General features: G+C 39.3%; 4 protein-coding genes across 4 annotated transcripts; 2 read left to right on the plus strand and 2 right to left on the minus strand.

Annotated features, from left to right (window-relative positions):
- Positions 1-593: 593 nt before the first annotated feature.
- Positions 594-2,314, minus strand: B0P05DRAFT_552517 (ubiquitin-related domain-containing protein). Its single transcript, XM_051579481.1, has 10 exons — positions 2,119-2,314; positions 2,028-2,077; positions 1,898-1,979; positions 1,802-1,838; positions 1,670-1,756; positions 1,559-1,613; positions 1,241-1,506; positions 1,122-1,189; positions 1,026-1,066; positions 594-979 (listed from the first exon to the last, which is right to left on the minus strand). Exons 1-10 carry the CDS (start codon positions 2,204-2,206, stop codon positions 647-649), a joined length of 1,107 nt encoding a protein of 368 aa, XP_051432339.1. The 5' UTR covers positions 2,207-2,314; the 3' UTR covers positions 594-646.
- Positions 2,315-2,431: 117 nt separating this feature from the next.
- On the minus strand, positions 2,432-9,532 carry B0P05DRAFT_552523 (uncharacterized protein). Its single transcript, XM_051579482.1, has 10 exons — positions 9,436-9,532; positions 9,157-9,391; positions 8,968-9,102; positions 8,726-8,923; positions 7,654-8,684; positions 6,266-7,607; positions 3,275-6,216; positions 3,122-3,232; positions 2,879-3,067; positions 2,432-2,828 (listed from the first exon to the last, which is right to left on the minus strand). Exons 2-10 carry the CDS (start codon positions 9,310-9,312, stop codon positions 2,507-2,509), a joined length of 6,426 nt encoding a protein of 2,141 aa, XP_051432340.1. The 5' UTR covers positions 9,313-9,391; positions 9,436-9,532; the 3' UTR covers positions 2,432-2,506.
- Positions 9,533-10,212: 680 nt separating this feature from the next.
- On the plus strand, positions 10,213-11,609 carry B0P05DRAFT_202187 (uncharacterized protein). The gene is made up of 4 exons (XM_051573203.1): positions 10,213-11,332; positions 11,374-11,402; positions 11,462-11,543; positions 11,587-11,609. Exon 1 carries the CDS (start codon positions 10,277-10,279, stop codon positions 11,153-11,155), a length of 879 nt encoding a protein of 292 aa, XP_051432341.1. The 5' UTR covers positions 10,213-10,276; the 3' UTR covers positions 11,156-11,332; positions 11,374-11,402; positions 11,462-11,543; positions 11,587-11,609.
- Positions 11,308-13,671, plus strand: B0P05DRAFT_580732 (Dynamin central region-domain-containing protein; the record flags this gene model as incomplete). Its single annotated transcript, XM_051582039.1, has 6 exons — positions 11,308-11,332; positions 11,374-11,543; positions 11,587-12,294; positions 12,338-12,936; positions 12,996-13,308; positions 13,354-13,671. The coding sequence occupies 6 exons, from the start codon at positions 11,308-11,310 to the stop codon at positions 13,669-13,671; spliced, it is 2,133 nt and encodes a 710-aa protein (XP_051432342.1).
- Positions 13,672-13,673: the final 2 nt, after the last annotated feature.

Here is a 13,673-nt window from a genome sequence, read left to right on the forward strand (position 1 = left end):
TTCACGGACCTCCGTGGATCCCCCCCCCCATCGGTCAAAAAATAAATTTCACAGAACAGCGATTCCTTCGCTCAAAAAAATATGTTTAAAATGAAAAAAGGAGCCATTTTAGTAGTCTAGTTGTCAAGTAATGGTCTATCAAAGAATGCTGAATTTAAGCTGTATTTTGAGCAATTTTGCTATGAATGGTATATAAAACCTGCTAAATACAAAACCATAAAACGTATTATATGCTATCTAGTGTATCAAAGAACATAGAAAAATATAAATATATGCATCTTACTACAAATGTACCATATATGTTGATAAACATGGTTTGTAGGTATTTATAAATAGGCTTTATATCTCCTTTTTATGCCCACTCTTTAATAGAGAAAATGCATTTATTTCAAAACTCACCATGCTCTTTGTACGATTTAATCAAACCAGCAGCACTATACGCTAAAAAGCATTAATTTATCAAACGTATATCTTAGGAAGAACCTAACAAACACTCATTTGGTAGAGCACTGCCACGATGGGCTTTGTTCATAACTTCAGACCCGATTGAGTAGCTAAGCAAGGTATGGAAATAGGTCTCGGAGAGAAAGAAAAGACAGTGTAAGTGATTTTATTATGTAATCGGACAAGATCATTGTTTTTGTCTTTAATGACTTGAAGTATCATGTTGAGATGAGCTTCTGTTGCCTAATCTTTGTTCAGCCTCAGGTGTACTCAGATAAGAAGCTATTGAAGTGCCAACTTGAGCTACCGAATTATAAATTGCATCGCTTGTCTGATACAAATAGCTCATCCAACCAGAATTAGAAGAGGGAGAACCTGCGTAGGCTGTAGACGCATTTTTGATAGGCTTCATGATAAGTGTACTACTGGGACATAACTTTAGTTCCAATAATGTACGCTGTTCATCCCCGATATCAAAGTTTCTATTTGGGAATTGAACAAAGAGTTTGAAAGGCATATCGCCGTCTGTTCTTGTCTAAGGCATTTGTTTTAATAAAGTAGCAAAAAAGAAATCAACTTACTGCTTCAATCCACTGGCAGACATGGGCAAGTGTATTAGAAGCTGTTACTGATAAGTAAAAAAAAAAAATGTATGTAAATGTATCTGTATTTCTTACAAGAGAATCGATGTTTCAAACTTGAGCCATCCAATTGCTTTATATTCAAGTTAGCAAAGTGATGCAAACTAAGTAAAAGAGTTATTACTTTTATCCAAGCTCTTGTTATATCATTTTACCCAGATGAAGAAACAGTTTTTTGAATGGGCGTTTCTTCTTTTGCTTTGTTTTGTAGTCGCTCCTTCTCTGTCTTTCTGGCAGCTTGTTGGTTTTCTCTGTCTTTTGCAATCTGTTCCTTGACTCTTTTTCTGTATTCTTCTTCTTCTTTCTTTTCCTTCTTCTTTTTTTCAAGCATTATTTTATTTTGCTTTTCTTGTAAGCTCTCTCGAGTTTCTTGGGCTAATTTGCCATCTTCTCTTCTTTTTATTTCTCTTTCTCGTGCTTGCTAAAATAGAAAAAACAATTAGCACAAAAGAACAAGCATGAGACTTTATTACCAAATTCTCTTGTTCAGCACGCTTCTTTTTGATTTCTTCTAGTTTTGTCTTTGCACTATGTTCATGTAAGAATGAATGATAAAACAAAGCATGTAGAGATAGATGTATTACTCTGATTTAGGACTAGCTGCCTGCAATTTGTTGATAATGTCTTGACTTCTCATGTCTTGAGTACCAAAATCTTTGATGGTGCCTTGTCTATACAGAAAATTAGTCTTGATTTGTTGAGAAAGTTGATTATACGCTATAAAATACACAATTGGGACTCGATATATTGGGTCTAGGGTTAGAATGAACACAATGAGTAAACGATGACAGGCATCTACGTTGAGTTTTTACACAATTGACCAAACATTTTAGCATCTTCTGAGTCTTTTTTCAACTTTAATGCTATTGCCTTTCTCTTTAGCAGATCGAGAAGCTAGATGAGACAGATGTAAGTCTATTGCTCAAATGAACGAGCTTGTACCTCGGCATTTTGAAATGTCGCGTCAAGATGTTTACTATGCTCCGAATCATCTACAGTTGATAAATACACTGTTATTCCAAAAGAAGCCTACCATATATATAGACAAGGAACACAAGGTTTCTCTCGTTTACTTGTTTAACAGCTTCCACCACAGGTCCTGAAAACCAAATATATGTCATTTTATAAGAAAAGAAAAGTACTTTATCATGCAAAAAGTTGATTTATCTGCGAAATTTACCGGAGAGTAGTACAATATGTTCGCCCTGTTATTGACTCTAACGTTGATCTCATCGCTTGGCCTATTTGTATTCTTATTAATTCTTTGCTTGGCAATGCAACTATTATAATCATTGTGTCAAGCAAATATCTAAATCCTTCCCTGTGTCAAAAATCAATGCATTGGCTTAAAGATAGTGTAAAAAAAGCATTTATATAATAAATATACACATAAAACATTGTTCATTTGATAAACAATGGTTTTAGAATTCATCGGCATCATCTAATTCATCTGCTTCGTCAATCAAGTGCTCCTCCGAGCCATCATAATCTTGCAATAATACGTCGGTTTGCTCATCCTGTCCCAAAGCAGTGTAACCAGAACCACGTCTTCTTGACATAAAAGAAGGTAAACGCCAATTACCAAAGTTCAAGTCAGATAGAGATCTTGGTATTTCAATACGAGACAGGAGGCTGATAATAGCTACTGGAACCACAAAAGCAGCAGCAACGATCTTGGTGACAATAGGACTAGATAAAATGTTGGATCCCATTTGTTGTGTGCCATCAGGAAGTCGAATGCGACTAATCATTCGTTAGTTGTTTGATCTACTAGCTAATTAAAATGAACTTACCCAAAGGAGCCACCGCGTTTGCGATAATGCAAGATGGCAAACACAAGTCCAGCAGCAATAATGGGAGCAAAGATGATTGCAACCCAACCATGTCCTGAGCGACTAGCCCCAGGGCACCACATTTGCTCAGCACCAATCTTATCAAGTTCTTTACCCCCTTCACATGTAGAGGCTGCAATCTTACGATAACTATGCATGACAATAAGCATGAGTTTACTTTCTAGACATTCCTCGTTAGCTTACCCTGTAGGTGTATAATAATAATCTCTTGAACCATCGCAAGTGGGTACCAAAGGAGAAAGACCAGGGACTAGTACACATCTGTTGTTGGCATCACGAACATAGTTGAAATCACTGTAACACGTTAGTTTCTAGTCATTACTCTCTTATGCTTACCATTCATAATCTTCTTCAGTACAGCTGCAGTTGCGAACGATCTCTCTAGGCTGAACTAATTTTTCACCAATATAGCAATCGCGGTCTTGAATACGACGGAAATATTGTGTTTCTCTACCAAACAAACACTTTTCACCACGCGTGTCTTCAGGACTCCATAACTCGAAGTCATCATCATTAGGATGATCCAAGTCTAGTTTACATTTGGTAGGGTGCAAAGAACTAAAGTCCAAATGATAGGCAGTTGTCTTGCCATTCTTTGTGCCAAACAAGACATATTTTTGACTTGTGCCATCAGGTTGAGTAATGATATCTTCAATCAAGACCTTTTCACCCCGCTTGGCAAACTCAAATGTATTCCATGTAAGGCCTTCATTTATAGTGTACTTGACAGTATTGGTGGGTTGTTCATTATCAACCAAAATTAATAAAGCACCTTGATCAGCAAATTCCCATAAATGAGCACCTTTTGCGATCTCGTTCCATGTTTTACCAGCATCGCGCGTCAAAAACATATCACCATCACGATAAGCTGTCAAACTAGAGCCCACATTACCTACACCAACCATCAAACCAACAGCGCTTGATAAACTAAACAAGTCTCTCGAGTTTTGACGTTCAGAATAACAATGCAAATGCAACCCGCAATCAGATCCTTGACAGTTATAGGATTGACCCAAACTATCCTTGGAAGGAGGAGTGATGCTAGTCCAGTGACCACCTGCATCGGCTGTTTTACGAGTAACAAGTGTCTTGGGATCACCCTTATTGGCTTGTCCAGGATTACTGACAATGTTGGCGATAGCAATACCTTCAATACCTTGCATCTTCTCAAAATCAACAATACCCATTTCATTGCGGTTGGCATTTTCAATGGAAGTGACATAATAAGTACCGTTCGAGTTGGATGTAAAGATAGTACCATATTCGCTACCTCTGTGTGTATTTGTGGAGACATGAATCCATAAGGAATTGACAGACTCCATAATAGTAAATGCTTCAGGTGCCAAATCAAAAGAGGCAGGGAAAGAAGCAGGAGCAAAAGTGACGCCATCCATACTGACATGCAAGCGAAGGTTAGCACCACCGTTTCTCGCAGCAGCAACCACCATAAATTTGCCAAAGACAGTAATACCCACAATATCTTCAAAAATGACACGCTTGTCATGGAAATAGTTTTGAGAAGAAATCAATTGAACTGGGTTACCAAACAGTGCAAGTTGATTTCCAGATTGTTCACGATATTGTTCACAATAAATAGAATTGCGGTGTGTTTGCTGAATCGCGCCTTCTCGGCCCCAGATACAGTTACGCATGTAAGTACCCAAAGAAGCCCAAGAGCGACCATTGTCGCGAGAGTAAAAGGCTTCAGAATGACAGTCAGAAGCAAGGCCTTCACAGTTCTTTTCACCCATGTAAAGTACATAATCGCGGTCATCATTGTGGAAGTTCATGATGTTGCCTTGAAGATGGATCAAGGGTGGAAGAGGAGCTCTGATTTCATCAAAGCTAGAAGCCTTATCATTGGTGACAAAATGTGTTGTACCCTCAGTGATAAAGAATGCGATTTGCTCAAAGTGTGGATTTTGGTAAATCGAGACAATCTTGTGGCCAGTAAACAATTCCTTCCAGCTAAAGCCATCATTATCGCTCTTCCAAACTTTGCCATCCATAGTTCGAACAACCACACGATCTGTGTCTGTAAAGTAAATGTAATCGACCACACGAGAAGTAAACTCGGTTTGGCTAGCAAGAACACCCCCCGTCTCACCACAAGGCCATTCCTTTTGATCTTCAAGATTGAGACCACCTGAACAAGTACTTTTCGTATTCTTCTTGTAGCCAGAGCGACCTCTAAATGTGCTGCCAACAGGACACTTAGATGGTCTGTCAGGATGACGACCCTTAAAGACACATTCATTCTTGTCGTTACGCCAGAAACCAAACTCACATTCAAAATCAATATCACGGCATTCACAGTTTTCAGTCACCACTTCAGGCTCTTGGAATTGAGCACCAACAACGCAAGCACGGTCCTTCTTACGACGCCAGTGAGCTGTCTTTTTACCCAACAAACAAGCATCATCACCATCATCGTCCTTGGCGATCCAACGCTCAAAATCGCTCTTTTCAATATTGTTCTTGTCAATCACACATTTACGCTGTTGGGTGCCTGAAAAGTCAACTGTGATAATGACTTGAGATCGTTCAAGACCACGCGTATGACCAATAATGATGAACTTGAGTGTAGAAGACTTGGGATCTGTGGTCAACGTGGTCACACGTACTTTTTGCTCATGGAACTGATAATAATGCCATGTTTCGCCTTGATCCCAAGAATACAAGAGTTCATTGGTAGGTGTTTCATCACTCACCAAGACCAAAATAGAGCCTTGATCGCCAAACTCATATAAGTGTTCGCCTTGTTGGATCATGGTCCAAGTATGTCCACCATCCCGTGTCAAGAATGTATCACTTTCCGTGTAAGCATTTAAAGAAGCCCCGACATTACCTACACCCATAGCAAGACCAGGAGCACCACTTGAAGAAAAGATAGCACCAGGACCATGGATATCGGTACGGCTATGAAGGTTGAGTGAGCACTCTTTACTGGCACAATCAAATTCATTAGGAGGAGAGAGAGCTTGCCAACTTCCTCCGTCGTCCCAACTGATCATAGTTCGAACTTTCTTGCTTGTACCAGATCCGACCAGTTCATCCGCATTCCAGACTTGATTGGCCAAAATGATACCATCCACACTTTGAAACTTTTCAAAATCGACAAAGCCGGTACCATCACCGTTTGTGTTGTCAAGAGACAAGTGGTAAAAAGTACCGTTTTCGTTGGACTTGTAAAGAGCACCGTAAGCTGTTCCGAATCCTGTCGATTTAAAAATATTTAACAAGATGGCATGTGTTGTGGATTGCAACACAGTAAATGTCTATACATAAGACATTAGAGACACCTATCATCATAGTATTTGTACTTACGTTGCGATTAATGTATTGATCAGGTGGGAATTGAGCCTCAGCAAACGTCTTTCCATTAATGCTGACAAAGAGTGTAAGATCACCACGGTTACTTGTGGCAACGGCCATGAAATCTTCCACAACAAAGAACTCAACAACATGATCAAAGTAAGTTTCCACAGAATTTCCCCAATCTGTAGTGCGTACAAGTCGCACATTCTCACCGATTTGCTTCTTATCGTGAGCAGAGCAGAAAATGGTTTCCTTTTCAATTTCGTATTTGGAATCACGGCCAAAAATACACTTTTCAACGTACATGTCGAGCGATTTCCAGCTACGTCCATGGTCTCTTGAGATAAAAGCTTCAGAATGAGGTTCAGGATCATTGGTTTGACCAACAAACAAGAGCCAGTCTCTTTCTTGAGGATGGAAATCCAACACATTGTTGGATTGACGACTGGGGGCAATAGGTAACTTGATAGTGTGCCAGTTAGTACCTTGGTCTTCTGTCAAATGAATACCGTCTTCTAAAAATGCGTAAGCACGGTTATTGTCAAATTCATGCAAGACAACGTTTGTCACACGGTTTCCTTTCAAGACAGACTCCCACTTGGTGCCTTGGTTGCCAGATCGCCATAATTCACCATTTTGAAGACGAACCAAGACAGCTTCAGAGTCACGGAAATAGATGAACTGCTCAATCTCTTCGTCAAACACAACCATGTTACTATAGATGGTATCGCTTGAGGGCTTAGCTGAAATATCACCAGGCACAGGTCGACGGATAGCATCTGCTGTATTTTCACTGCACTTACGCATCTTGGGTTCATCAAGAGGCGTGTTGTTACCCAAAACACAAGTATTACCGGGAATCAGACGATATCCGCTGGATGCAGGATACGTATCATCTTGAGACTTGCAAAGGTGATTGGGAATGTGATCAGGGCCGATACGAGTACATGAGCCATCTGGATTGCGAAGGAAGTTGTAGTCACATTCATAATCGGCTCGAGTACAAGCACAATCCTTTAATTCGACCACAGGATCTTGGTATTCACGTCCGACATAACATTGGCTGTTGGCTTTACGACGATAAAAGATTTGTTCATGACCCATAAGACAGTCTGGTCCATCTGTAATGTCGCGAGCTACAAACTTTTCAAAATCACTTCTGCTTTCGTCGCTTGTATTGAGTTCACATTGACGAGAAAAGATGTTCGCAAAGTCAAGTTGAATAGCTTGGACTTTGGTATCAGAAGAAGACCGTACAGAACTACCGACCAACAAAAAGTTACGAGAAGAGGATTCTGGATCTGTTGTAAGCATTCTAGCACGAATAGAGATACCAAGGTCGAGTTTTTCCCTGTTTTAGTATGAGTATAAAATGCATATACCTTGTTTCAACCTACCATGTCTCACCACGGTCCTTACTCCACCAAATGTGATCTGTATCTTTCTCATCATCTACAATAATCAACAAGGTGCCTTGGTCGCCAAATTCATACTTGTGAGCCCCTTCTCGTATCATCTTCCAAGTGAGACCATAATCAGTAGACAAGAAAGTATCGCATTCATCGTATTCTAAAAGACTGCTTCCATAATTACCAACACCCATCATGACACCGATAGCAGATTCAGCAGAGGACACTTGGCCATAGTTATGATTTGAAGTGACAGAGTGTAAATGAAGAGAACAGTCTCTTTCGTTACATCGCATAGCGTTTCCATTCATATCTTTGACATTTGTGAGTTCTTTCCAACTAGCACCATCATCAAAACTCATACGCGTACGGACATCTTTGCTGGCACTTTGTGATTCAACATCTTTTGGATTCACAATCACATTGGCAATCAAAATACCCTCGACACCTTGGATGCGCTCAAAGTCAATATAGCCCATACCATTTCTGTTGGTGTGCTCCAAACTCTTGACGAAATAAGTACCATTTGAGTTGGATTTATACATAGAACCAAACTGATTAGTACCACCACCCAGTACATCTACCATTAAAGCAGGGCCAGGTCCTTCAATGATCGTGAATGACTTTTCATGTAAATTAGCGCCATCAGGGAAAACCGCTTCATGCCAGTTCTCGCCATCCAATGAAATATAGAAAACCATGTCGGGCTTATTGGGTGATGGTTTCACTACAGCAATAATGTAACGGTTGATAGTGCTAACCGCAATGACACCCTTGATTTCTTTTCCGGTGTTGAAATCAACTACTTTTTCTGTTCGGAAAAAGTCTTCTGTCTGGATCAACCGAAGTTCGTCGGGATTCAAGGTGCTTGTGAAACCAGTCTTTTGAGGTGACTCAACACACATGATCTCCTTTGTTGGTGCGTTATCAAACTGTGAACTAGACACACTCCAGATGCAAGAGGTAGTATGTGTACGTAACAGAGTAAGTTCCTCAAAATTGTTGAGCGTGTAATGGGTCTGTGCTTGATCAATACAGGTAGATGTACGTTATTACTTACTTCTTCATGACAATCGACACCGGTCCATGATCCCAGCTTGCATCGGAAACCGTTAAATAAGATATAGCTAGGACGATCAGCATGAAAAGATAAGTGAGGACTAACAGCTGCGGGCTCAACGGGTGTCGAAAATTCTTGCCAAGTTTTTCCTTTATCTGTTGTCTTCCAGTGTCTTCTGCTTTTACCTAAAACATAAGCCTACATATTTTTAGTCTCTTATTCATCAAAACATCTGGATTTACCCTGTTGTTATCAAAAGGATGTTCGTACAAGAAGCTGGCTTCATCCTGCGCAATATCATTCACTTTGTTCCATTGTTTTCCTTGGTTTTCTGAACGGTAAAGGGTATGTGAAGTGGAATCAAGCCAAAGAATAACCTACCCAATGATATTTATCAGTGTGTGTATGTATATAGATATCAACTACTTTACTTGTGAATCCTTAAAATAAAAAAACTTGTTGGGTGTTCTCTCAAATCCTGTTTTTTGAACAGTTTGAGCCAAAACTCCTTCCCATAACGTCAATAAGAAGATGAATAAATACAAGAGAGACAGACCCCTCCTTGAGGTCTGCCATAAAATTATCATTGCCTAAAGATAGAGAAGAAAAGCTCCTTGTCGTGTAATTATTTAAACAAATAAAAAGGGGGGAAAGGGTCGCGTTTATCTTTTACAAGAATTAAAACGCATACTAGGCACTATACACTTTACCTCTTTATTGTTTTTCCAACAGAAGTTTCTTTACTTGTTGTGAAGAACTTGCAAGAAAGAGAAGAAAAAAGAGAGTGAAAGAAGGAAATAAAAAAACCGTGAATTTCACGTCATTGAGCCGGAGTTAATTTCTTGCCCAGTTTATAGCGAAAACTTCCTTTTTTGATACAAATTCAAAGCCCAAAAGAGCATGAATTGTGTTCAAAAGATGATCTAGGTCAATACAATGCTTGAAAACAGAATTTATCAACAGGTTCTTTTTAATCTCAGTATGAGTTCCATGCAGGTAGTAGAAGGTTTTAAGCATCAATATATACAAAAAGAAAGAAAGAGCGTTTGGCAGCTCTAAAGAAAAACACTGTAAAAAAGATAGAGAATTTTACAAAAGACATTGTCAAGCACGATGTGTGCCAAAAAAAAAAGCCAATCAAATCATGTTACAGTATATACAATAGCTTAGTCGAGATAATCTAATAACGATGTGCTTGTACCCAAAGACCAAAATGAGCACTAATTGGAGAAACACGTCGCTTCTTAACACTGTCTCCAACTAAATGGTCTATAAAAGAACACCTTGGGAATTAAAATATAAATGTTGGCCACTGTTATGTGTAATTGCAAGACTAGATCTTGTACAGAATTTTTTTGATGATGATAACAGTAGCCATTTAAAGGAAAAGATACAAACAAGGAAATGATCTTTTGGTCATTTTATTGAGGCCTTTTGTTCAATATGTGTAACAACACATGATACTTGTAAAAGGAAATCACAACAAAGACTTGCGCGTTAAAATCTTTTTCTTTCTCTCTCTTTTTTTTGTGCTTGTGAAATAGATAACTTATGGCTCAACCACCGCCCAATTCAGTGCCCACAGGACAACCTTCACCATCAATACCAAATCAAGCTAATACCCAACCACCACCACCAACACAGCAACCACAACAACAAGCAGCAGGATTGTACGGATATCCCGAACCTCAAGGAGGTATATTTGATATGGTGAAGCGTAAGATTCGAGAAGCTGCTGGATATCGAACAGTCATGGATCCAATGGCCATGAGTCGATATGGAGCTATGATGCCAATGATGCCTCCAATGATGACTAACACTATGCCAAATATCATGATGGCTCAACCCAACATGATGATGGATGACATGATGAATGCTCAACCTTATCATTTGCTTTCACAGCAACAACAGCAACTTCAACAATTACCTCCACATCAACAACAGCAAGCATTATTGATGGCTATGATGATGATGAACCCTCAAATAGCCAACGGTGCTATGACGCCTGGTCTTGTTACACCTGGAAATGGGCCTTATACTCAACAGATGAACCCAATGTATCAACAGTACATGATGAATGGTGGATTAACACTGGGAAACAATATGATGATGCCAGGAAATAACATGTTACAACAACAACAGCAAATGATGATGCATCCTTATTTACAGCAACAACAACAACAACAACAACAACAACAACAACAACAGCAGCAAATGATGATGATGTACGGTGGCCAACAGCCAGGATTTATGCCCAGTTATAGTGGTGTCAATCATGGTTATTATGGTAACTATGATCAACCAAACTATTACTATGGCAACGGTGCTACGCCCTATGCTTCTACAGGTTATCAGCGTGGTATGATGGACCCTTACAGTCCCTATGGTGATCCTTATGATATGTATGCGTCTAAACGAGGTTATTTCTAAACTATCTTTGTAAACAAAGTTGTATCATGTTTATTGTTATCAAAGAGATGACGGCATGATCGGATACTCAAATTAAAGTAACACGCAAAGCATAAATGAAGCATATCTTCTTTTTCTTCCTCCCCCCCCTTTTTTTTCTTTTTCTTTTCTATATGGATTCTCAACTTATTAAAACAGGTAATAGATTTTTGTACAAGTTCACTTATCGAGTGAAATAGTCAACAAGCTACAAGACGCTTTTGCAACAGTAGGTGTTCATAACCCAGTTGACTTGCCTCAAATTACCGTTATTGGTTCCCAATCCAGTGGTAAAAGTTCAGTCTTGGAAAACATTGTAGGTAGAGACTTTTTACCAAGAGGTACTGGTATTGTGACGCGTCGACCTTTAGTAAGTAGTACAGCCTAGATCACTATCGTCTGATATCATTTAGATTCTTCAACTTATTAATCGGGCTCCTACCTCATCGGGTACTAAAAAGGAAGAAAGTGATGTACCATCCTCAGATGCACAAGAGAACCCTGACGAATGGGGTGAATTCCTTCACTTGCCAGGCCAAAAATTCTATAACTTCAACAAGATTCGAGAGGAAATCATCAAGGATACCGAACTCAAAACAGGCAAAAATGTTGGCATTTCACCTCAGCCTATCAATCTACGCATCTTTTCACCTCATGTACTCACACTCACATTGATTGATTTGCCTGGTTTGACCAAAGTGCCTGTGGGTGATCAGCCCAAGGACATTGAGAAGCAAATCCGCGACATGATCCTCAAGTATGTGACCAAGCCAAATGCGATCATCTTGGCAGTGACTGCTGCTAATACTGACTTGGCAAACTCGGACGGTCTTCAATTGGCACGTGAAGTGGATCCTGAGGGATTGCGTACCATTGGTGTATTGACCAAGGTGGATTTGATGGATCAAGGGACCGATGTGATTGATATCTTGGCAGGTCGAGTTATTCCCTTAAGATTGGGTTATGTGCCTGTGGTCAATCGTGGTCAAAGAGATGTCGAGACAAAGAAATCCATTTCGAAAGCTTTAAGTGCTGAACGAGAATTCTTTGAAAACCATGCTTCTTATAGAAGTAAGGCTCAATATTGTGGTACACCTTTCTTGGCCCGTAAACTGAATATGGTAAGCAAAGAAATTTGAATGACATTCATCTAAATGATGGTAGATTTTAATGCACCATATTCGCAATACACTTCCTGAAATCAAGGCTAAAATCCAATCTGCTTTAACAAAATACCAACAAGAACTACTGCAATTAGGCGATCCTTTAAACGATGGCTCCTCTTCAGGCCAAGCTAACCTTGTGCTCAACATCATTACCGAGTTTTGTACAGAGTTCAGAACGATCATTGACGGCAATTCAAATGATTTGACCAGTTTTGAATTGTCGGGTGGTGCTCGTATTAGTTTTGTGTTTCATGAGCTATACTCAAATGGTGTCAAGAGTGTAGATCCTTTAGATCAGATCAAAGATATAGATATTCGTACCATTCTTTACAATTCATCTGGTTCTTCGCCTGCTTTGTTTGTAGCCACGACTGCTTTTGAAGTAATTATTAAGAAGCAAATCAAGCGCCTTGAAGAACCCAGTATCAAGTGTATTAACATGGTCTATGATGAATTGGTCCGTATTCTAAGTCAATTGCTAAACAAGCAATTCTTTAAGCGCTTTCCTGCTCTTAAAGAACGATTTTATCAGGTAGTTTTGTCATTTTTTAAGAAAGCATTGACGCCTACCAGCAAACTTGTCACTGACCTTGTCTCGTAAGTGCTTTTCTTTTTTCTTTTTTTTTTTTTTGTGAATAGGTAACTTATGATGTTAGTATGGAAGCTTGTTATATCAATACGGCTCATCCTGATTTCTTGAGCGGTCATCAGGCAATCGCTATTGTGAATGAACGGTTACAAGTCAAGAACCAACCCAACCAAATTTCCGATAAAGCCCATAGTACACTCAACAGTAAACAACAACAACAACAGCAGCAGCAACAACAACAACAACAACAACAACAAGCTCTTCAATCAAATCATCATTCAAGTTCTAATGTGGATAGTGATAGTAGCGGCTCTTTCTTCGGCAGTTTCTTTTCTGGACCAAAGAAGCAAAAAAAGGCATCCGACGCCTTAATGGAAGCCGTAAGTAAAAATATGTTATACAGTCTATTGAAATCAACATCATAGCCTCCTGCTACATTAAAAGCCATGGGTGCACTCTCTGAGCGTGAATACATGGAGACTGAAGTCATCAAGCTCTTGATACTATCTTATTTCAATATTGTTAAGCGCACGATGATTGATATGGTTCCTAAAGCCATCATGCTCAACTTAGTAAGTCATGCCAAAGAAGAACTTCAAAGAGAACTGTTGTCCGAGTTGTACAAAGCTGAGGTCTTGAATGATTTGTTACAAGAATCCGAATTCACTCAACAAAGAAGAAAGGAGTGCAAAAAGATGATTGAAGCTTTACAAAAGGCAGATGAGATTGTTGGTTCTGTCTAAAT

The sequence above is a fragment of the Gilbertella persicaria genome (genome assembly GCF_025201335.1).
Source record: "Gilbertella persicaria strain CBS 190.32 chromosome Unknown B0P05scaffold_36, whole genome shotgun sequence".
Lineage (NCBI taxonomy): Eukaryota > Fungi > Mucoromycota > Mucoromycetes > Mucorales > Choanephoraceae > Gilbertella > Gilbertella persicaria.

What these genes read in the sequence shown, in the direction of transcription:
- B0P05DRAFT_552517 (XM_051579481.1), bottom strand. Translation starts at nt 2,206, where the DNA reads ATGACATATATTTGGTTTTCAGGACCTGTGGTGGAAGCTGTTAAACAA. An exon ending in AAAACTGTTTCTTCATCTGG is followed by an intron (nt 1,190 to 1,240) that starts GTAAAATGATAT and finishes TCTTTTACTTAG; the next exon opens with TTTGCATCACTTTGCTAACT. An exon ending in TTTGAAACATCGATTCTCTT is followed by an intron (nt 1,067 to 1,121) that starts GTAAGAAATACA and finishes TATCAGTAACAG; the next exon opens with CTTCTAATACACTTGCCCAT.
- B0P05DRAFT_552523 (XM_051579482.1), bottom strand. Translation starts at nt 9,312, where the DNA reads ATGATAATTTTATGGCAGACCTCAAGGAGGGGTCTGTCTCTCTTGTAT. An exon ending in ATCCTTTTGATAACAACAGG is followed by an intron (nt 8,924 to 8,967) that starts GTAAATCCAGAT and finishes AAAAATATGTAG; the next exon opens with GCTTATGTTTTAGGTAAAAG. An exon ending in AAGGACCGTGGTGAGACATG is followed by an intron (nt 7,608 to 7,653) that starts GTAGGTTGAAAC and finishes ATACTAAAACAG; the next exon opens with GGAAAAACTCGACCTTGGTA.
- B0P05DRAFT_202187 (XM_051573203.1), top strand. Translation starts at nt 10,277, where the DNA reads ATGGCTCAACCACCGCCCAATTCAGTGCCCACAGGACAACCTTCACCA.